Genomic DNA, 23,382 nt, shown 5'->3' on the forward strand with positions numbered 1-23,382 from the left:
CGTCTTTCAGCCTTTCTTACCTTGGCCATGTCTCTGAGTATTGCACACCTTGTGCTTTTGGGCACTCCAGTGATGTTGCAGCTCTGAAATATGGCCAAACTGGTAGCAAGTGGCATCTTGGCAGCTGCACGCTTGACTTTTCTCAGTTCATGGGCAGTTATTTTGCGCCTTGGTTTTTCCACACGCTTCTTGCGACCCTGTTGACTATTTTGAATGAAACGCTTGATTGTTCGATGATCACGCTTCAGAAGCTTTGCAATTTTAAGAGTGCTGCATCCCTCTGCAAGATATCTCACTATTTTTGACTTTTCTGAGCCTGTCAAGTCCTTCTTTTGACCCATTTTGCCAAAGGAAAGGAAGTTGCCTAATAATTATGCACACCTGATATAGGGTGCTGATGTCATTAGACCACACCCCTTCTCATTACAGAGATGCACATCACCTAATATGCTTAATTGGTAGTAGGCTTTCGAGCCTATACAGCTTGGAGTGAGACAACATGCATAAAGAGGATGATGTGGTCAAAATACTCATTTGCTTAATAATTCTGCACGTAGTGTAAAGTTATTCGCTCTGTCCATTTCAGGGGCCCCTATTCTTGTGATCCGTAGGACCCCCACTGATCTAATAGGTATCCCCTATCCATAGGATTTACATAACCAGAACACCCCTTTAAGTGGTTACATTATTGTTTCTAGCTTCCCACTACATTAAGTGGAATATGAAATGGCGCAGTTAGAAACTACGAAAAAGAAGTCCTGATATGTCAGGAAAGGATTAACATACGCACACAGCCCTGCTCCATGCACATCACGCACACAGCTCTGCTGCATACATCCTGACTAGGGATGAGCGAATCGAGTTCGGATGAAACAGTATTACAATGTGTTGGGTCCGGTGAGCCGAAGTTATAATAACTTCAGAAATTGATTTATGCTGTAAAAAAACATTTGCCGAACTCGGGTTCGGGTCCAAGGTACCGCTCACAACGTACAATACTAAAACGAAGTTTTATGCGAATCGACTTCGGATGTTTCATCCGAAGTAAATTCGCTCATCCCTAATCCTGACACATGACTTCAGCTCATCCAGCACAGCAGAGACCTGTATACACAGAGAGATGGTCATGTGATCCTTGACTCCTCCCACACATGTGACTGATCACATGACTGTGACATCATCACAGGTCCTGTAGCCACAGAACAACTGCACTGCTTCTCTACAGCTGGAGGTAAGTGAGTAGTCGCTCAGCATTACTGGGAGGCAGGCTTATTGTTAACCCCTTCACTGCTTCCTGACTCTTCTACAAACCTCCCAAATTTAGAAAATCACAAAGAGGGACAATATGTGTGGTGTGCGTAGCGTGCCATGAACATTTTTTTTCATAATATGCCACACCCCTAACTCCGCCCAAAGCATAACTATACACACCCAGTCCCCTTTATGCCCCACATAATAATTATTCCCCCTTTGTGCCCCCTTCACAGTAGTTATGCCCAGATATGTGCCCCCTCACAGTAGTTATTTCCAGATACGTGCCCCCTCATGGTAGTCATGGCCAGCTATGTGTCCCCTCACAGTAGTTATACCCAGATATGTGCCCCCTCACAGTAGTTATGTCAGATATGTGCCCCCTCACAGTAGTTATGGCCAGATATGTGTCTCCCACACAATCATAGCAGATATGTACCCTCACAGTAGTTATGCCCATATATATTCCCCCTCACAGTAGATATGCCCAGATATGTACCCCCTCACAGTAGTTATACCAGATATGTGTCCCCTCACAGTAGTTATACCAGATAAGTGCCCCCTCATGGCAGTTATGACCAGATATGTGCCGACCACACAGTCATCATGGCAGATATGTGCCCCACAGTAGTCAGGACAGATATGTGCCAACTTCGCAGTAGTTATGTCCAGATACGTGCCCCCTCATGGTAGTCATGGCCAGCTATGTGCCCCCCTCACAGTAGTTATACCCAGATATGTGTCCCCTTCATAGTAATGTACAGATATGTGCCCCATCACAGTAGTTATGCCCAATATGTGCCCGCTCACAGTAGTTATGCCAAATATGTGCCCCCTCACAGTAGATATGCCCAGATATGTGCCCCCTCACAGTAGATATGCCTAGATATGTGCCCCCTCACAGTAGTTATGGCCAGATACGTGCCCCACAGTAGTTATGCCAGATATGTGCCCCCCCCTATAGTAGTCAGGGCAGATATGTGCCCCCCCCCATAGTAGTCAGGGCAGATATGTGCCCCCTTACAGTAGTTATGCTAAAAATGTGTCCACTTCATAGTAGTTGTGTACAGATATGTGCCCCTCACAGTAGTTATGCCCACAGGTGCCCCCTTAACAGGAAGTAAAAAAACAAACAGTAAATCCTCACCTGGTTCCTCCGATGATCGCAGCTCCCCAGCAGGATACGGTCACACATCGTGCTTGCTGTGTAGGATGCCGGGATGTAAATAGAGGGCACAGGGCACGGATCACAGGAGGAGTCAAAAGGCACTCAGAACTTCATCACCTGACTTATATAATGCAGTCAGGTTGAATGCTGAGGTGATTTCGTTTTTAGTGTGTAACCCGAAAGCCCCTTTAACTGTTCATTTGCATATGGATTAATGGTCCTTTTTCTCCAGAATAAAACAAAGATTCCCTAAAAGAAAAGCCTCATTAAAGGGGTTACCCGAGTCTAAAAAATGTCGGGCCCCTCACAGTGAATATAATTCCCTGGCTACCACTATTCCAGGGTATCCCCTTCCAGTCTGTTTGGTTGCAGTGGTGAAGCCAGGATGTATGTCAGGGGAACATTGGGAAACGATGGTCTACCCTACTCATATGCAATGATGGCCAGTTTGCATGCTGCCATCTTGACTCACCCGGCCGGCGATGCACAGGTTAAGCCCTTACCTGTCCCTGTGCCGTGAGCCGGTCTGAAATAAAATGCGCTCACCGGGAGCAGGCAGTTCCGAGAACAGCCTGATGAAGGCCCCCGGCGGCTGTTCTCGGAACTGCCTGCTCCCTGTGACCGCATTTGATTTCAGACCGGCTCCCGGCACAGGTAAGGGCTTACCTGTGCATCGCCGGCCGGGGGAGTCAAGATGGCAGCAATGCGAACTGGCCATCACTGCTTATATGCTATAAGTAGTGTCATCACTGCTGCAGCCAGTGATTGGCTTTCATGTGAAGTTGCAACATCCATTGACTCTGGTTCAACTTTTTGTAACAACGCCAGTTATGCCCAAGACCCCAGAACCGGACTTCACCTATATTAGTTGTCTTTTCCACAGACAGTGGCTCATTGTACTCAGTCACCCCCCAATAGTGCAGCTGGAATGCACACCAGCTAGTTGTCATGAAAACTACAGCATTTGTCAATACTGACTGAAAGCAATGGGCAACAAATGCTGAGGGTCACAGGAGCAAGAGATGATTCAGCAATGGAGTGGACGGCAGATATATGACATACAGGTAGATAGTGGATAAATGACAGTGAACAGAGACAAAGCAATACTGACTCATCTGAACTAATCCCAAACACTATCCACAACAATCGGAGATAAAAAGACTCATCAATCAGCACTCCACCCTAATCTACCAGGCAAGGCTAGACGAAACCCAAACCCAGATTAAGATTCAAGATAGTTGCATAGCAAGTGGCCAAGCAAAGTTAATAAGTAGGTGAATGTAAAGCAATAGACAGTTTCCTGTTACTTATAACACTTGACAAACTAATTAAGTTATGATCCAAACACAAAGGGAGAATACAAAAACTTCACTGTAATATCTTCTCAAATGTTTCTCCTATTATCTCTAGTATACACTCACCTAAAGAATTATTAGGAACACCATACTAATACGGTGTTGGACCCCCTTTTGCCTTTAGAACTGCCTTAATTCTATGTGGCATTGATTCAACAAGGTGCTGATAGAATTCTTTAGAAATGTTGGCCCATATTGATAGGATAGCATCTTGCAGTTGACGGAGATTTGAGGGATGCACATCCAGGGCACGAAGCTCCCGTTCCACCACATCCCAAAGATGCTCTATTGGGTTGAGATCTGGTGACTGTGGGGGCCAATTTAGTACAGTGAACTCATTGTCATGTTCAAGAAACCATTTTTCCAGTCTTCAACAGTCCAATTTTGGTGAGCTCGTGCAAATTGTAGCCTCTTTTTCCTATTTGTAGTGGAGATGAGTGGTACCCGGTGGGGTCCTCTGCTGTTGTAGCCCATCCGCCTCAAGGTTGTGCGTGTTGTGGCTTCACAAATGCTTTGCTGCATACCTCGGTTGTAACGAGTGGTTATTTCAGTCAACGTTGCTCTTCTATCAGCTTGAATCAGTCGGCCCATTCTCCTCTGACCTCTAGCATCAACAAGGCGTTTTCGCCCACAGGACTGCCGCATACTGGATGTTTTTCCCTTTTCACACCATTTTTTGTAAACCCTAGAAATGGTTGTGCGTGAAAATCCCAGTAACTGAGCAGATTGTGAAATACTCAGACCGGCCGTCTGGCACCAACAACCATGCCACGCTCAAAATTGCTTAAATCACCTTTCTTTCTCATTCTGACATTCAGTTTGGAGTTCAGGAGATTGTCTTGACCAGGACCACAACCCTACATGCATTGAAGCAACTGCCATGTGATTGGTTGACTAGATAATTGCATTAATGAGAAATAGAACAGGTGTTCCTAATAATTCTTTAGGTGAGTGTATATGTGTGTTTACATGGGATTTTGTGTGCATTTTACATTCATTCATATTTCCATCTAGGTTCCTACAATATAAAATCATCTCTAGTGCTATCTTCTATATAAGAAAACTTTCTTTACTGACCCATCAAGGATGTATAGGAACAGAGACAAGATGGTCGAAGGAATAATAAATCTCACCCTAGAGATACTCTTCCAACTTACTGGAGAGGTGAGAGATTCTGATGATGTCACATTACATCATTCTTATCTATGGTAATAACAGATGATATGACTGGAGAGGTGAGAGATTCTGATGATATTCTTATCTAAAGTAATAACTGAATGGTTGGAGAGGAGAGACATTCTGATGTTGGACTCTGGAAATGTATATAATGATATTTATTATTGTGTCTCCCCGTGAACAGGATTACATATTAGTGAAGAAGACTTCTAGTGAGCGCTGTCAGACCCATGTGTCCGAAGAATGGAACCCAATCAAAGGGCCTCCCCCTCACCCCTTGATTCTTGAGCAGAAGATCCTAGAACTCACCCAAAAGATGATTGAGCTGCTGACTGGAGAGGTGACACTGCTGGGAATGCTGGGACATTATACATGTCAAAGTAGTCCCTTGACATCCCCTTACAAGTGGAGGTTTCACCTGGTTGCCTTTGTGCTACAAATCCTTGGTTCCCTTCTAGAGTAGGGAGATCACTAGGGCTGCAACGATTAATCGATGTAATCGATTATATTCGATAACTGGATTCGTTGTCGACGAATCCAGTTATCGAATAATCGCCGATTCGTTGCTATGCGGGCGGGCGGTCGCTGCATCTTTATTTTACCTTTTTACAATGACGCTCCTGTAACAGCCAGGCAGAGCGGACGGCGGCGTAACGTCACTCACTCACGTGACACGCCTGCTCCGCCTCCTTCATTCATGAGGTGGGCGGAGCAGGTGCGTCACGTGAGTGAGTGACGTTACGCCGCCGTCCGCTCTGCCTGGCTGTTACAGGAGCGTCATTGTAAAAAGGTAAAATAAAGATGCAGACGTGATTAGTCCGACTTATAAGCATCGGGGCCGGGGCTGTTATGGGGAGGGGGGAGGATCTGTCTATGGCACTGCTATGGGGAGGGGGGTCTGTGTATAGCACTTCTATGGGGAGGGGGGAGGATCTGTCTATGGCACTGCTATGGGGAGGGGGGGGGTCTGTGTATAGCACTGCTATGGGGAGGGGGGAGGATCTGTCTATGGCACTGCTATGGGGAGGGGGGGGTCTGTGTATAGCACTGCTATGGGGAGGAGGGGGGGTCTGTGTATGGCACTGCTATGGGGAGGAGGGGGGGTCTGTCTATGGCACTGCTATGGGGAGGGGGGTCTGTGTATAGCACTGCTATGGGGAGGAGGGGGGATCTGTGCACTGTTATCTGTATGATCTGTATGCCCATAACAGTGCACATATCCCCCTCTCCATAACAGCGCCACCCACAGATCCCCCTCTCCATAACTGCGCCACCCACAGATCCCTCTCCATAACTGCGCCGCCCACAGATCCCCCTCTCCATAACTGCGCCGCCCACAGATCCCCCTCTCCATAACTGCGCCGCCCACAGATCCCCCTCTCCATAACTGCGCCGCCCACAGATCCCCCTCTCCATAACTGTGCCGCCCACAGATCCCCCTCTCCATAACTACCCAGTCCACAGATCCCCCTCTCCATAACTGCGCCACCCACAGATCCCCCTCTCCATAACTGCGCCGCCCACAGATCCCCCTCTCCATAACTGCGCCGCCCACAGATCCCCCTCTCCATAACTACGCCACCCACAGATCCCCCTCTCCATAACTGCGGCACCCACAGATCCCCCTCTCCATAACTACGCCACCCACAGATCCCCCTCTCCATAACTACGCCGTCCACAGATCCCCCTCTCCATAACTACGCCGTCCACAGATCCCCCTCTCCATAACTGCGCCGTCCACAGATCCCCCATAAGTGTCGTCCACAGATCCCCCATAAGTGTCGTCCACAGATCCCCCATAAGTGTCGTCCACAGATCCCCCATAAGTGTCGTCCACAGATCCCCCATAAGTGTCGTCCACAGATCCCCCATAAGTGTCGTCCACAGATCCCCCATAAGTGTCGTCCACAGATCCCCCATAAGTGTCGTCCACAGATCCCCCATAAGTGTCGTCCACAGATCCCCCATAAGTGTCGTCCACAGATCCCCCATAAGTGTCGTCCACAGATCCCCCATAAGTGTCGTCCACAGATCCCCCATAATAGTGTCGTCCACAGATCCCCCATAATAGTGTCGTCCACAGATCCCCCATAATAGTGTTGTCCACAGATCCCCCATAATAGTGTCGTCCACAGATCCCCCATAATAGTGTCGTCCACAGATCCCCCATAATAGTGTCGTCCACAGATCCCCCATAATAGTGTCGTCCACAGATCCCCCATAATAGTGTCGTCCACAGATCCCCCATAATAGTGTCGTCCACAGATCCCCCATAATAGTGTCGTCCACAGATCCCCCATAATAGTGTCGTCCACAGATCCCCCATAATAGTGTCGTCCACAGATCCCCCATAATAGTGTCGTCCACAGATCCCCCATAATAGTTATTCAAATAATCGTTAGCTGCAGCCCTAGAGATCACCGTCCGGGAAGGACAAAGTAATACACGTGTAGTGCACAAGCAACTCCCAGAAGCCCCCCTTTATTTATAGAAAAACTTCTGGGACTTCCCCGTACAACCTAGGTTTGAGTTTCTTCAAATCATATCACACTCTAAGGTGTTGTTACCAATCAGACCTTATCAAAAACATACATAAACATAAAATGGGGCCTGCAAAAAGGGGGATGTGGATCCGCGATTAGTAAACTCAAAATAATGCTTAATATGCATGTCTGGCCTTGGATGGACATTCCATTCATTCCTACTGTGCTATCACAGAAAACGGGCCCTATAGAGAGCAAAATTAAGAAAAATTCACAGTATCAAAAAATCATCTAAAATAAAACTATTAATCTTTAGTAAAATTCAGAAACTATCGCCAGACAGATTAATTATTGAATGACAAAAATTGATAAATCACACTCACATACACATTTTTTTCAAAGATGTGATTTTCATATGACTTTGCTTACGCCCCGAGTCTCTGCGATGTAAAAGATATATACGGTATGCCAAATTTCAAGAAGATTGGATAATATTTAGGGGTTGCACACATTAATCATTGATTACTACTCTCACTCCTGTACCTAGGAGGTTGGTCTAAAAACGACTTCAGTTTCAGGATCCCAGGGGCTCTGCATCAAGCAAGGTGGATGGCAAAGGCAATATATGCACTTAAAATTGTCTTCTTCACTAAACAGTTGAATATTCCTCAACGAGAATTGTAAGGAATGAAACGAGTTGCATATTTTGTCTCATACCTGTATATGTTCGCTTTTTGCATGAGGCAATTGTAAGTCGATGGGCTCCAAACACTGGCGTACATACAGGGGTCGCAGTTGAGACCGGGCCCGGCACTCCAGGGGGCCCGGTCGCCTGTGGACCCCCCCCCAGGCCGCCCTAAAGCATGTTAAAAACGGCCGCTGGCAGGGGCCCCGCTGTAGTCACATGTAATGGAGCGCTCTGATGGGGCCCGGCATGAAGTACAGTGGCAATTTCAGGCCCCATCCAAGCACTCCATGCCTCCATTACATGTATAATATGGGGGGCGGGGGAGGAAGAGGGGGGGGGAGCGCGCACTCACTCACTTACACACACCCAGCCAGGCAGTTAATTTCCATAGTGAAGCAGGGAAACCTCTCTGCTCCCTGCTTCACTGATCTTCAGAGCTCAGGAGCTCCACCTGCTGGCTCCACATTGCGCTGCTGGCTGTGGGAGGAGAGCTGAAAGCCCAGGAATCTGCATTCAGCAAAGCCAGAAGCGCGATGAGTGTGGCAGCATGTCATCAGGGAAGAAGGTAAGTATGTTTTTTTTTTCCGAATGCTGCAGACTGGGGGCAGGGGGGGTTTGATGGGCACAACTAAAGTGAGGGGGCACAAAAGTGGGCATCTCTACTGAGGGGCACCTAATCTGCCATAACTAATTTGAGGGGGCACCTAATCTGCCATAACTACTGTGAGGGGGGCACATATAAAGGCATAACTACTGTGAGGGGGCACCTAATCTGGCATAACTACTGTGAGGGGGGAACATATGAAGACATAACTACTGTGAGGGGGCATGTAATATGGCATAACCACTGTGTGGGGCACATATGTGGGCATATTTAATGTGAGGGGCACATAATCTGGCATAACCACTCTGAGGGGGCACATAACCGGGCATAAATACTGTTAAGGAGCACAAAATCTGGCATTACTACTGTGAGGGGACACATAATCTGGCATAACTACTCTGAGGGGGCACATATCTGGGCATATCTACTTTGAGGGGGCATATAACTGGGCATAAATACTGTGAAGAGGCACATAATCTGGCATAACTACTGTGAGGGGCACATAATCTGGCATTACTACTGTGAGGGGCACATATGTGGGCATTACTACTGTGAGGGGAACATAATTTGCATAACTACTGTGAGGGGACACATAATCTGGCATTACTACTGTGAGGGAACACATAATCTGGCATTACTACTGTGAGGGGACACATAATCTGGCATTACTACTGTGAGGGGCACATAATCTGGCATTACTACTGTGAGGGGGCACATACAGTACAGACCAAAAGTTTGGACACACCTTCTCATTCAAAGAGTTTCCTTTATTTTCATGACAATGAAAATTGTAGATTCACACTGAAGGCATCAAAACTATGAATTAACACATGTGGAATTATATACATAACAAAAAAGTGTGAAACAACTGAAAATATGTCATATTCTAGGTTCTTCAAAGTAGCCACCTTTTGCTTTGATTACTGCTTTGCACACTCTTGGCATTCTCTTGATGAGCTTCAAGAGGTAGTCACCTGAAATGGCTTTCACTTCACAGGTGTGCCCTGTCAGGATTATTAAGTGGGATTTCTTGCCTTATAAATTCGGTTGGGACCATCAGTTGCGTTGTGGAGAAGTCAGGTGGATACACAGCTGATAGTCCTACTGAATAGACTGTTAGAATTTGTATTATGGCAAGAAAAAAGCAGCTAAGTAAAGAAAAACGAGTGGCCATCATTACTTTAAGAAATGATTGGGAAAACTTTGAAAGTGTCCCCAAGTGCAGTCACAAAAACCATCAAGCGCTACAAAGAAACTGGCTCACATGCGGACCGCCCCAGGAAAGGAAGACTAAGAGTCACCTCTGCTGCGGAGGATAAGTTCATCCGAGTCACCAGCCTCAGAAATCGCAGGTTAACAGCAGCTCAGATTAGAGACCAGGTCAATGCCACACAGAGTTCTAGCAGCAGACACATCTCTAGAACAACTGTTAAGAGGAGACTGTGTGAATCAGGCCTTCATGGTAGAATATCTGCTAGGAAACCACTGCTAAGGACAGGCAACAAGCAGAAGAGACGTGTTTGGGCTAAAGAACACAAGGAATGGACATTAGACCAGTGGAAATCTGTGCTTTGGTCTGATGAGTCCAAATTTAAGATCTTTGGTTCCAACCACCGTGTCTTTGTGCGACGCAGAAAAGGTGAACGGATGGACTCTACATGCCTGGTTCCCACCGTGAAGCATGAAGGAGGAGGTGTGATGGTGTGGGGGTGCTTTGCTGGTGACACTGTTGGGGATTTATTCAAAATTGAAGGCATACTGAACCAGCATGGCTACCACAGCATCTTGCAGCGGCATGCTACTCCATCCGGTTTGCGTTTAGTTGGACCATCATTTATTTTTCTATAGGACAATGACCCCAAACACACCTCCAGGCTGTGTAAGGGCTATTTGACCATGAAGGAGAGTGATGGGGTGCTGCGCCAGATGACCTGGCCTCCACAGTCACCGGACCTGAACCCAATCGAGATGGTTTGGGGTGAGCTGGATCGCAGAGTGAAGGCAAAAGGGCCAACAAGTGCTAAGCATCTCTGGGAACTCCTTCAAGACTGTTGGAAGACCATTTCAGGTGACTACCTCTTGAAGCTCATCAAGAGAATGCCAAGAGTGTGCAAAGCAGTAATCAAAGCAAAAGGTGGCTACTTTAAAGAACCTAGAATATGACATATTTTCAGTTTATTCACACTTTTTTGTTATGTATATAATTCCACATGTGTTAATTCATAGTTTTGATGCCTTCAGTGTGAATCTACAATTTTCATAGTCATGAAAATAAAGAAAACTCTTTGAATGAGAAGGTGTGTCCAAACTTTTGGTCTGTACTGTAATCTGGCATTACTACTGTGAGGGGCACATAATCTGGCATTACTACTCTGAGGGGGCACATAATCTGGCATAACTACTGTAAGGGGACACATATTTGGCATTAGTACTGTGTGGTTGCACTTAGGTGAAATGTCCTAGATTACCCTGCTATACATTGGCATGGCTCAGTTTTACAGGCCAGCACAGCGCCCCCTGCTGGTGAATTCACAGGGGCAGTCACCATCCCTTCCTTATGTGATTATTCTTTTTTTATCACCACAGGGACCTTGTTCTGGATCCAGCGGACATCACGCCGACACCAGCGACACCCTGGATGCGGTAGGACCAGTTTTTTTTTAGGACTAGGTGAGTGTAGCCATGCATTGGGCTTAGGGTTCTTTTAACACAAGCGGATCCCGTGTGGGTAATCCGCTGCGTGAAAGAGAGCCAAGCCCCGTTCCGGACAGCAGAGACACGGAGCAGTAACATGACTGATAATGCTCTGTGCCTCTCTGTGATCTTTTCACTACAAAATCAGAGTGAGATAAAGTTGTCACCGTGATTTTGTAGTAAAAAGATCACAGTCAATCATGTTACTGCTCCGTGTCTCTGCTGTCCAGAGCGGGGCTGGGGCTTGGCACTCATTCACACAGCGGGTTAGCCGCACGGAAAGAGCCCTTAGTAAGAAAATGTGCCGCTTCTTTGTAAAAATGGGGGGTGGGGGGCCCAATCCAAAGTTTGCAATGTGGCCCATAAGACTATAGTTACGCCACTGGCCGCTGGGCAGTGTTCCCTCTAAGCTGCGCGGGTGAGCGGCCGCGCAGCAATTATTGTGCCCACTCACAAGTTTACTATGTGCCCACTCACAAGTTTACTATGTCCACTCAGCGCGCCCGCTCACCCGCCGAATGCCCACACTATTGATGAGTTCTTCCAAACTTCCTCCTGTGTGCAAGGTAAGTGGGGCGCCGCCTGCCACATATTCCCCGCTCCACTGCTGCTGCCTCCTCCTTCTTTTTCTGACTGAAGAGGAGGAGCGGCATTGCACAGGGAGAGGTAATGTGGAGGCGGCGTTGTCGCCATCTTAGAAGCTAGACTTCCTCCTGAGACTGAGAGCTGCCTGCTGCACCTGCTACATAAGTATGCTGGGAGTGGGGACAGAGATGGAGGGCAAGCTGCTGCAGAACACAAGGGGTGAAGCCACCTTCAGGGACACACCATCCCAGTGATAGTCTATCACTGGGATGGTGTGTTCCTGCCAGTGGTTTCACCCCTTGTGTTCTGCAGCAGCATGCCCTGCACTTATGTACAGCCTGGACCTATGTACAGCCTACAACTATATATTGCAGTACATAGGTGTAGACTGTATATAGATATAGGCTGTATATAGGTATAGGCATATCTATCTATCCCACAGGGGTTATATTGTTCGGCATGGTGTAACCTCCAAACATTTGCTGTACAGTATACATTATAATCCCTGTAACTTGCTATACAATATACATTATAATCCATACACCATGTCGTTCAATATACAGTATGACGCTGCCTTCCCTGCGATAATCACTCATGAAGCAGCCGCTGGAAGTTGAAGCACTGTGTGCAGTGAGCGCTTACTCCCGGCGGCTGCTTCATGAGTGATTATCGCAGGGAAGGCAGGTTAGTAAGTGTACCGGAGCATTAGATTTCATAGATATGGTGAATATACATATCATTTTAACTCCTAAGGCGCCTGTGGCCACGGGAGGCAGAAGCACAGCGCCTGCACAGCCCGTCTCCACTTTTCAAATAGAGAGCGCTGCTAAGGGCCATTTCAGCCCCAGTTTACTACTAAAATTAAACATTTTAGCTAAATAAAGTATATTACAAAAATGTTACCTATCACTTGCCCTACACTTTAGCAAAAAAATAAATAAAAAATATTTAAATGGCAGTTACACTTTAAGCTTTACATGAATACGGTATACTTTACAGCTGTGTGCAGTTATGTACATGTACATAGCGCCCAACTCTTGCCCCAGGCAAATTGTGCAGAGGTAGAGCTTGGCAGGACAGCAGGATTGCCATCCAAAATTGGCCTGCTGCGCACAAAGCGGTACTGTTGGGAGGCATGTTGCGTGAATTGTAGGGGAGGAAGTGGGGGAAGGGGCTTCATGGATCAGTTTCGCACCGGGGCCCCATGGATGGTGTGTACGCCACTGGCCTCCAAAGAATGATTTGGATATGCTACAGCTTCTGAGCACTTACCCAGATGCAGACGTAAAAAAAAGTGCTCTCACAGTTGCTAAGAAACACCTTTAGCATCTGTCAGAAACAAACGTAGGATTGGCTTTTTTGGACGAATGTATTACTCAGGGTGTTAAGGAAAATATGACTAAAAATGTTGAAACCAAACCTGCAAAGAAAAAGGAAATGAAACGATTAGAGGGTGAAAACCTAGTTTTTGAAGGGAAAGACCTGAACCGTTTCGTTACTAATAAAACAAAAGACGTTCTTTGAATTGTTTGGGATCCACGACGTGACCGAATACTGCAGTGATTCTCTAAGAAGCCATGTGAACGCTCTTAAGGTGGTCAATGATATCGCAGAAAGAGGAATCGCTCTGATAAAAAAATTTAACGAATCGGTCAGGGACGAACAACAAAAACAATTCTTGTTGAGGATAGTCGAGCATCACAGAAAAGTCGTCACCAAGCTAACAAAAGAAGGGATTGCATCTTTCAAAGTTGATTAATATAACACGTTTTGCCTATCATACGACCTATTAATCTTAGTGTCTAGTTTTAATATTATTTTATGTTTGTGATTTCTAGTTTTCCCAATAAAAGTAATTAACATTAAAAAAATCTTATTTTTTTGCCTACTTTTACAAAACTGATCAAAGTGTGCAACCTCTAAATATTATCCAATCTTCTTGAAATGTGGCATATATATCTTTTACATCAATGAGATTTGGGACGTAAGCAAAGTCTGCAAAAATGTTACATTTTATTTTTTTCCATTATAAAGTGAAACACCCTAACATTGTGGGAACCAAATGATATGCTAAAAACCTATACAGCAGTCGTCACAGTCTTGGTGCGTCTCTACATATATAATATGTGGCCACAGGATGAGAAAGGCGCTCATAGGGTAAATAGGTAAAGATGAAACAGCGTTCTTCAGTTTAAGATGAGTATGTGCTGCTCACCTGTTTAGGTTGCACCGATTGGGTGCAACCGTGATGAAGGTCCGCTGGATTAGCTAGGTGTCAGGTTGGAGCTGCCGCGTCCAAAGGAACCAAGGGGCGAGGGCCAAGTCGCCACTTCGTTGATTACTAGAAATACTGACAGTGCCTGTCACGACCTATGTGGTCTGGCAAGCTGGTGGACGTGAGGCGCAAATCACAACCGGTTTGGACAAGTACGGGTTTATTGAGAGACAACGCGTTTCGGGTGCGCATGACCCCTTTATCAAGTCTGGTGTGCTGCAGCTGCAGGTGCAGCTGGATGTTTGCTGTTTGTATAATGCTCCCCGGTCACTTTTCCTGACAATGTACAATGCTTTGCCAGAGATGAATTAGATGTGGCTGAAGCGCTGTGGCTTTTTTTTAGGCAATGCTGTTGCAGTGGTGAGGCTGATGTAGCTGGGGTATTGAGACCCGGCTACTGCACGTGGTGCGTGCTGTAAGGACACAGGGAGCAGTGCCCTTACAGCACGCACCACGTGCAGTAGCCGGGTCTCAATACCCCAGCTACATCAGCCTCACCACTGCAACAGCATTGCCTAAAAAAAAGCCACAGCGCTTCAGCCACATCTAATTCATCTCTGGCAAAGCATTGTACATTCTACATATATAATGACAGGCAGCATCAGCCCAAAAGACTGATAAACTATATAGACTCACGACTGACGAGTGGCCACTTTCAAGATGGGGTCGGGAGATGGAACTATCCCTAAAATGCCCCTGTGACTACCCCTGCCTAAATGCAGAGCACCCGCCCCAAAAGAGGCTACCCCACTTCTTAGTGGCTATATCCTCAGATGTCACCTGGAAGGCCCTGGATGACTATTTCATACACTTTGTATAGTCCACACCTGACATGTTTCCCCAGTATTAATGATCATTGGTTCTTCAGGGTATCCAAGCAGGAAGATGCATACAAGATGATGGCAACCTTCCTACTGTGATTTGATTAGGCTCATATGGATTAGAATCAAATACATTTTGCTGTAGTAAAATTATGTTTAACTCTTAGGTTTTAGATTTTCTTTCACATACAGTAAGAGCACTGGAGGGGTCTGGGTGATGACTGTATCATTGTGTTGTCAGGTTCCTATAAGGTGTCAGGATGTCACTGTCCATTTCTCCATGGAGGAGTGGGAGTATGTAGAAGGACACAAGGATCTGTACAAGGAGGCCATGATGGAGAAGCACCAGACCCTCACATCACCAGGTAATAGACAGAGAATAAATACACCCGTCCTTTAATTGTCTGTATGTAAAGAATTAATTCAGTATGTGTCTCCTACAGGAAGATCCAGTAAGAGAAGAACACCAGAGAGATGTCCCAGTCCTCTTCTTCCACAGGATCATCAGGTAGATGGAGATATTTTTCTATGGCCTGTAAACCCTTGTGTTCAGTCTTGTTTTATCGCATAGTATTTGTTTTATATTTGTATAATGAGAAAGGTGGAGATGACAGGGTTAAGACATTAGATGTTGCCTGGATCTGTTGGCAATTTTTTTTTACTATGGAGATGTCACAGTCCCTCCCATGACAGAGGTTAGAAGATCTGAGAGACTGGCGGCACGTGAGGTTATCTGACAGTCTTTCTGTTTTCACTTGTTGCAGTGTTGTTGTTGGTAATGACCACACCTCTTATCCCAGGTGCAACTTGTTGTCATTACTGCTCTCTATTTAGCCTGGACTCATACTTCTTACCATGCGGTTGATATTATCTGCCTGGAGTTGGAAGAGCTGGTGTGTGGTTCTCATCTTAGCTCCTGCTCATCCATTTGCTATTGAAGATAAGTGTACTTCGCTTGTATTTTGTTGTTCTCTATTGCTCGTTGTTTACTAGGCCTCAGGGAAACGCTGGTTCATTCATCTGGGAAGGAACCTGTAATCTCAGACCGTGTCACTATTCCTAAGGATTTTCAGGGTTACTAGGGCCTAGGTTTACGGTGTACGAATATTCCCACCTTCAGGGTCTATTCATACTGACAGGAGTCAGGACTACTAGGTCTAGGGTTTCCTAGGTGGTCTCCCGTTCCCCTTTCTTCGCCTTGAGGCCTAGTTCCTGGTCATTTTCCTTCGGTTGTCATTCTGGTGTTTATCCCCTCCCCCTACATTGTGACAGGAGACTGCTGATGGAAATAACAAACCAAATGGTTAGATTTTTATCTATCTGATCCTTTATTTCCCCCATGTGTCTGGCAGAAGCTGATTTTCCTCCACTGGCCATCATGATAATTAATGATCTTTTAGACTCATCTAGAATATTCCCTGTGTCTTTTCCAACCGATGACTTTTACAATATTTGTTTTGCAGCTTGTGAATCAGGATAAAGATCTGAGCAATAGTAATTCTACAGAGACATATGTGAGAGGTGATGACCAATGGAAGGAGGACATTCTTACAGAGACATTTGTGAGAGGTGATGACCAACGGAAGGAGGACATTCCTACAGAGACATTTGTGAAAAATTATGACCAGTATAAGGAGAAAATACCTACAGAGATAAGTGTGAGAGGTGACAACCAGTATAAGGAGGAATCCCCTACAGATAACAGCCCAGGTGAGTAGTAACCAATTAGTAAAGCAGAGAAGAGTTCCATCATTTCTGTCTTAGGGAATAAAATTCAGATATGATTAAATGTTAGAAATATCTTCCTGTTTGAACATTTCTGTTGGTGACCCCTCTATCGTCAGAGACCCTTTAAGCAATGACAGGGAGGAAGGAAACAAATGTCAAGCAGAGTCAAAAATATAATCCTTTGCCTTATTCAATGAGTGGATCTGTCTCGGTATACGTTCCAACAGGGTGTGATGGCAAGTCCAGCAGAGGTCTAAAAGGTGGTGTGAACACAACTTTAGACTAATTGTGCAGTTTCAAATATATGAATTTACAAGGACCGAGTCAATTCAATAGTACTGACAACTGTGCCAACTGTTTTATACAAAAATTTGTTTTCGCAAACAGTCAGTTGCTGCTGTGTATAGGGTTCCCACCCCGGGTAGTATATTTACAAAGATCACAGCAGATAAGTAGGATATTCTTTATGTTTTTATTTTTATTTTTTTGTTTCAAAAATAAAGTATGGTAACATACGGCAGTACGTGTGTAAACGCTATGCAAAGCCTTCCTCAGACACTGTGCCGCAGTGTGATGTGGATATGGTGAAGAGAGGGTGATGGTTGTGCCAATAGAAACGGAGCTATGCTCCAAATACACCAAGGTTGGGTCTGTGCCAACTGACTACAGGGAGTGCAGAATTATTAGGCAAGTTGTATTTTTGAGGATTAATTTTATTATTGAACAACAACCATGTTCTCAATGAACCCAAAAAACTCATTAATATCAAAGCTGAATATTTTTGGAAGTAGTTTTTAGTTTGTTTTTAGTTTTAGCTATTTTAGGGGGATATCTGTGTGTGCAGGTGACTATTACTGTGCATAATTATTAGGCAACGTAACAAAAAACAAATATATACCCATTTCAATTATTTATTTTTACCAGTGAAACCAATATAACATCTCAACATTCACAAATATACATTTCTGACATTCAAAAACAAAACAAAAACAAATCAGTGACCAATATAGCCATCTTTCTTTGCAAGGACACTCAAAAGCCTGCCATCCATGGATTCTGTCAGTGTTTTGATCTGTTCACCATCAACATTGCGTGCAGCAGCAACCACAGCCTCCCAGACACTGCTCAGAGAGGTGTACTGTTTTCCCTCCTTGTAAATCTCACATTTGATGATGGACCACAGGTTCTCAATGGGGTTCAGATCAGGTGAACAAGGAGGCCATGTCATTAGATTTTCTTCTTTTATACCCTTTCTTGCCAGCCACGCTGTGGAGTACTTGGACGCGTGTGATGGAGCATTGTCCTGCATGAAAATCATGTTTTTCTTGAAGGATGCAGACTTCTTCCTGTACCACTGCTTGAAGAAGGTGTCTTCCAGAAACTGGCAGTAGGACTGGGAGTTGAGCTTGACTCCATCCTCAACCCGAAAAGGCCCCACAAGCTCATCTTTGATGATACCAGCCCAAACCAGTACTCCACCTCCACCTTGCTGGCGTCTGAGTCGGACTGGAGCTCTCTGCCCTTTACCAATCCAGCTATCTGGCCCATCAAGACTCACTCTCATTTCATCAGTCCATAAAACCTTAGAAAAATCAGTCTTGAGATATTTCTTGGCCCAGTCTTGACGTTTCAGCTTGTGTGTCTTGTTCAGTGGTGGTCGTCTTTCAGCCTTTCTTACCTTGGCCATGTCTCTGAGTATTGCACACCTTGTGCTTTTGGGCACTCCAGTGATGTTGCAGCTCTGAAATATGGCCAAACTGGTGGCAAGTGGCATCTTGGCAGCTGCACGCTTGACTTTTCTCAGTTCATGGGCAGTTATTTTGCGCCTTGGTTTTTCCACACGCTTCTTGCGACCCTGTTGACTATTTTGAATGAAACGCTTGATTGTTCGATGATCACGCTTCAGAAGCTTTGCAATTTTAAGAGTGCTGCATCCCTCTGCAAGATATCTCACTATTTTTGACTTTTCTGAGCCTGTCAAGTCCTTCTTTTGACCCATTTTGCCAAAGGAAAGGAAGTTGCCTAATAATTATACACACCTGATATAGGGTGTTGATGTCATTAGACCACACCCCTTCTCATTACAGAGATGCACATCACCTAATATGCTTAATTGGTAGTAGGCTTTCGAGCCTATACAGCTTGGAGTAAGACAACATGCATAAAGAGGATGATGTGGTCAAAATACTCATTTGCCTAATAATTCTGCACTCCCTGTATTTTTGGTTCTAACATGGGCTTGAAATCAATGAATGGGCGAAGGGCTCTTAGTTTTTTAAGAGGTTAATTTTTTTTGGCCTGAAGGTTCCAGACATGGAGAGTCTAACAGCAGCCCTGGGATTCAAGGGCCCAATAAATATTACTGGGCAGCAGCAGTGGGCCAGTCCACTTGGATGAAGTTTTTTGGGGTAGGGAATTAGAAAAAAGAAACATAAATGGGTTTTGTTTTTATGATGTCCACCATGCAGTATAAATTGCATAATAGATTTATTCTCTCGGTTAGGGATATAAGGGAGACACCAAATTTATGTTGGTTTTTTTCTTATTCTTTTTTTTTTCTGGCCTTGTTTTCTTTTTTAATTTACAGTAAAGAAAATATTTTGTAAGGGTAACTTTTGTCTTTTTTTTTTGTATTACAAATAGCAAATGTGTATCCGCTGTGCCTACTGAATAGATTTGGCTTTTGGCTACTCCTAAGGGTGTTGTCCTGGCATACCCCTGGTCTTCACCCTTTAACCCCTGTACAGGAATATAGACTCTGCTGCCAGGGAACCACCAGGCCACTATCTCCTGAAGTAGTTTCTGTTCAGTAGACTGCTGACACACTGGGGTCCAGACACACCAGTGCAAAGGGTTAGGGTAGACAGTAAAGGGAACAGGGAAAGGTCAGGCATCAAAGGGTCAAATTCCAAAGTCAGGCAGTGGTCGATACAGAATATTGGCACACGTTCGCAGGACACAAGCGTACTAGAACCTATTGCTTAGGCACCATACCATGAGCAAACGTGCCTTATTGCAACGTATTGGATCCTTATAACCTGTCTGTCAAGCCCTGACACTTGAATGCATGACTTTATACATAACCAGATTGATCCTCCACTCTTTCCTGCTCTGGGCTAAAGGGTATATAACTATCAGGGAGTGAGTGAGATAAAAACTGTCTAATAGCACCTGTCCCTTTATGACTCTCCACTGATCATTTCACTAGAAAGGAGTGGTGAGAGGCTAATTAAGACCCTAGCTTCAATATAAAAGGTCCAAAAGTGCTAAAGCAGCAGCCTAGTGGCCTTACGTCATGAACTACTGGTCCTTGCTCTGAGGTCTATGTATAGATTGTGATCTGCTTTTCCAACACTGTCTTAGAATGATTGCATTTTGCCACATGCCTTTCAATTTGTGTGAAAATTTCTATATAGAAAAGTTACAAACCATCACTATCATTTTTACGGTTATACTATTCGAATACTGTATAATACAATCAGTTTTATTTTTGGCAGATGACTGTACTGGGAGCTTAGAGGGATATCTGATATCGTTGGACTTGAAAGCAGTTGATTGTGGTATCACACAAGATATATATGAAGAGCATAAGGTTATCCCAGAAATATACTTAGCCCTTCACAGCCAAGATCTATCATCTGATCATTTTAAGCATCTTCTATCTGATTCATCACATACTGTAAAGCAGAATAAAAGTCACAGAAGGGATGTTAAACATCCAAGAGCTCGTAAAAGGAAGAAGACATTTTTGTGTTCAGAATGTGGCAAATGTTTTACCCAGAAGTCAGATCTTGCAAGACATCAAAGAATTCACACAGGGGCAAAACCATTTTCATGTTCGGAATGTGGGAAATGTTTTACTCAGAAACCAACTCTAGTTGCACATCAAAGAAGTCACACAGGGGAGAAGCCATATTCATGCTCAGAATGTGGAAAATGTTTTACTCATAAATCAGACCTTGTTAGACATCGGAGAATTCACACAGGGGAGAAGCCGTTTTTATGTTCAGAATGTGGCAAATGTTTTATTCATAAATCAGATCTTGTTACCCATCAGAGAATTCACACAGGGGAGAAGCCATTTTCATGTTCAGAATGCGGCAAATGTTTTATTGTGAAATCAGATCTTGTTAAGCATCAGAGAATTCACACAGGGGAGAAACCATTTTCATGTTCGGAATGTGGAAAATTTTATAGCGCTAAATCAACTCTTGTTAAGCATCAACGAAGTCACACAGGGGAGAAGCCGTATTCATGTTCAGAATGTGGCAAATGTTTTATTCATAAATCAGATCTTGTTACCCATCAGAGAATTCACACAGGGGAGAAGCCATTTTCATGTTCAGAATGCGGCAAATGTTTTATTGTGAAATCAGATCTTGTTAAGCATCAGAGAATTCACACAGGGGAGAAACCATTTTCATGTTCGGAATGTGGAAAATTTTATAGAGCTAAATCAACTCTTGTTAAGCATCAACAAAGTCACACAGGGGAGAAGCCGTATTCATGTTCAGAATGTGGCAAATGTTTTACTCAGAAATCAAATCTTGTTGACCATCAAAAAAATCACACTGGAGGGAAGCCATTTTTATTTTCAGAGTGGAGTAAATGCTTTACATTAAATTCAGATCTTGCCCAACATCAAGGAACTCACATAGGGGAAAAGCCATTTTCATGTTCCGAATGTGTTAAATTATTTACCCAGAAACCAAGTCTTGGTATACATCAAAGGACTCACAAAGGCCTTAAGAATAAGGAAACTTTGGACCACCAGTAAGCTGCATGCAGCGGTATTTCTCTGAAACAATATGCCACATCTCTCCTGTATGCCATTATGGCGGAGTTCTTCTATTCTCCTCTGCCGGATTTACCAAAAGGAGATGTGAACAAAGCCTTAAAGTCAGAAATGTACAATTACCAATAAATATATTATCTAAAATAGCAAATATAATACAGATAATATGAAAGGTGTAGGTAAATGGGTGACAGATGTAGACAAATTGTCGTTAACTCTTTCTTTAAGAACCAAAACTGACAAATTGAATGTTGTTAGTGTGAATAGCTCCCTGCCTTCTCAGTGTGGAATAGGTGCTCTAGTCTAAACTGATCACCCTTTCAGAAGGAAACAAATTAGCAATATGAGTAAATAAGACTGGCACTCACGTCTATGTGTACCATATGAAACAATAACAGTTTATTGGATACATATAATCCATAAGAATAGTAGCAATAAAAAATATGAAGTACAAATAAAATCGCATAAAACACTAAGTGACTCTAAATGGTTCCAAAAGATAGGTCACACAAAGGCTTCAAAAGTTCGTGCCTATAGTGATGGTTTTTTACAAACATAATACTAAAATGCGGTAATAATATACCTAAAAAGGGGAAGAGTGTAAATCACAATATATATCTCTCTTGACCGCATAAAAGTCCCTTAATTAGCTGTAGAGAAAGGGAAATCCAAATAGTATGGTGGGAAGATCTCCCTCTGGGTTCTGGGGGTACCGTTTTCACAAGGGTAAAAATGTGTTCCTAAGAAAAGTCCAGGTATTTAACTTGAAAAATGGTTAGTCCAAAAGTGCACAGTTAGGACTATGTTAATCCAATCATGCAGAGATTAGACTTGGTTAGTCAGATGGAGTATAGGCTGATAATACAGGGTATAGACTTTGTTAGTCGAGTATGGACCTGTTGGTCAGGTGAAGATAGTAGAATAATTCTATACTGATGTTAGATTATATGGTACTTAGCGTCTTACCAGTGTTGTTTTCTCAAAGCCGGTGACTGTTGCTTACGTACCACATCAGGCAATGCTACTGCTCACCGCGATGTCCGTCTCTGAGACAACTCACTCCTCACTTGCCGATAGCTATCATGTGGTCCGGGGCAAGAGTCGCGAGAAGAGACTTTCAGCTGTCGTCTCCAAATTGAAAATAAAGAAACCTGGAGATATAGAACTCCGGAGCGCTCCGATTTTATTTGGTCAGTCCATACAAAGATGTGACTCGGTGTTTCCAATAAATGAAAAGATGCAGGGGGTGAATTACACCAGATGGGTTTCGGGGACTGCTTTCCCCTTCCTCAGTGGCTCTACCCCCATTAGTTCGTCATATCCTTTTATATTCCCTCCAGTAGTCATCAAAAACAGGACTGGAGCAAGGAAATGATCCTTGCGATTTAGTTGCATTTTACATGCGTTTTTTTTAATCTCCATATGCTTTTTCTGCATATTGTTTGCACATTACTATAATCAAGCTATATGATGAAAAGAAATAGTCTACAACATTGCTATCTTAAGAAAAAAACTAAAAGAGTGAGTAAACCATATATGACTGGGCCCATACATGTTTCCATAAGGGCGTAGCCATACTATTCTTACAGAGTGTAGGTATATTTTGTTAGTCACCAAAACAATAAATCACAAAAGCTAATTCAATGGTGTATCCACCGAAAATACGGTTAGTTACAAATTGTCCATATATGTTTGTGTAAATATATATCTGCCCTTCGTTTTAGGTGTCCAACATCAAATAAAGAGGTATCCATTAAAG

The 23,382-nt window shown here is 44.2% G+C and overlaps 1 protein-coding gene and 1 long non-coding RNA gene across 2 annotated transcripts in view; both read left to right on the forward strand.

Annotated features, from left to right (window-relative positions):
* LOC122925110 (gastrula zinc finger protein XlCGF26.1-like) overlaps positions 1-21,769 on the forward strand; it is a 213,175-nt gene extending 191,406 nt beyond the window's left edge. Inside the window, exons 4-6 of the mRNA XM_044276629.1 lie at positions 15,544-15,608; positions 16,564-16,810; positions 20,326-21,769. Coding sequence (XP_044132564.1) covers positions 15,544-15,608; positions 16,564-16,810; positions 20,326-21,605 — 1,592 coding nt within the window. The 3' untranslated portion in view covers positions 21,606-21,769. The remainder of the gene's footprint in view (positions 1-15,543; positions 15,609-16,563; positions 16,811-20,325) is intronic.
* LOC122925156 lies at positions 1,160-15,392 on the forward strand. Its single transcript, XR_006387539.1, has 4 exons — positions 1,160-1,231; positions 4,789-4,938; positions 5,135-5,290; positions 15,342-15,392. It is a non-coding gene; the product is annotated as an uncharacterized LOC122925156 (long non-coding RNA).
* Positions 21,770-23,382: the final 1,613 nt, after the last annotated feature.

This window comes from Bufo gargarizans, chromosome 1, assembly GCF_014858855.1.
Source record: "Bufo gargarizans isolate SCDJY-AF-19 chromosome 1, ASM1485885v1, whole genome shotgun sequence".
Lineage (NCBI taxonomy): Eukaryota > Metazoa > Chordata > Amphibia > Anura > Bufonidae > Bufo > Bufo gargarizans.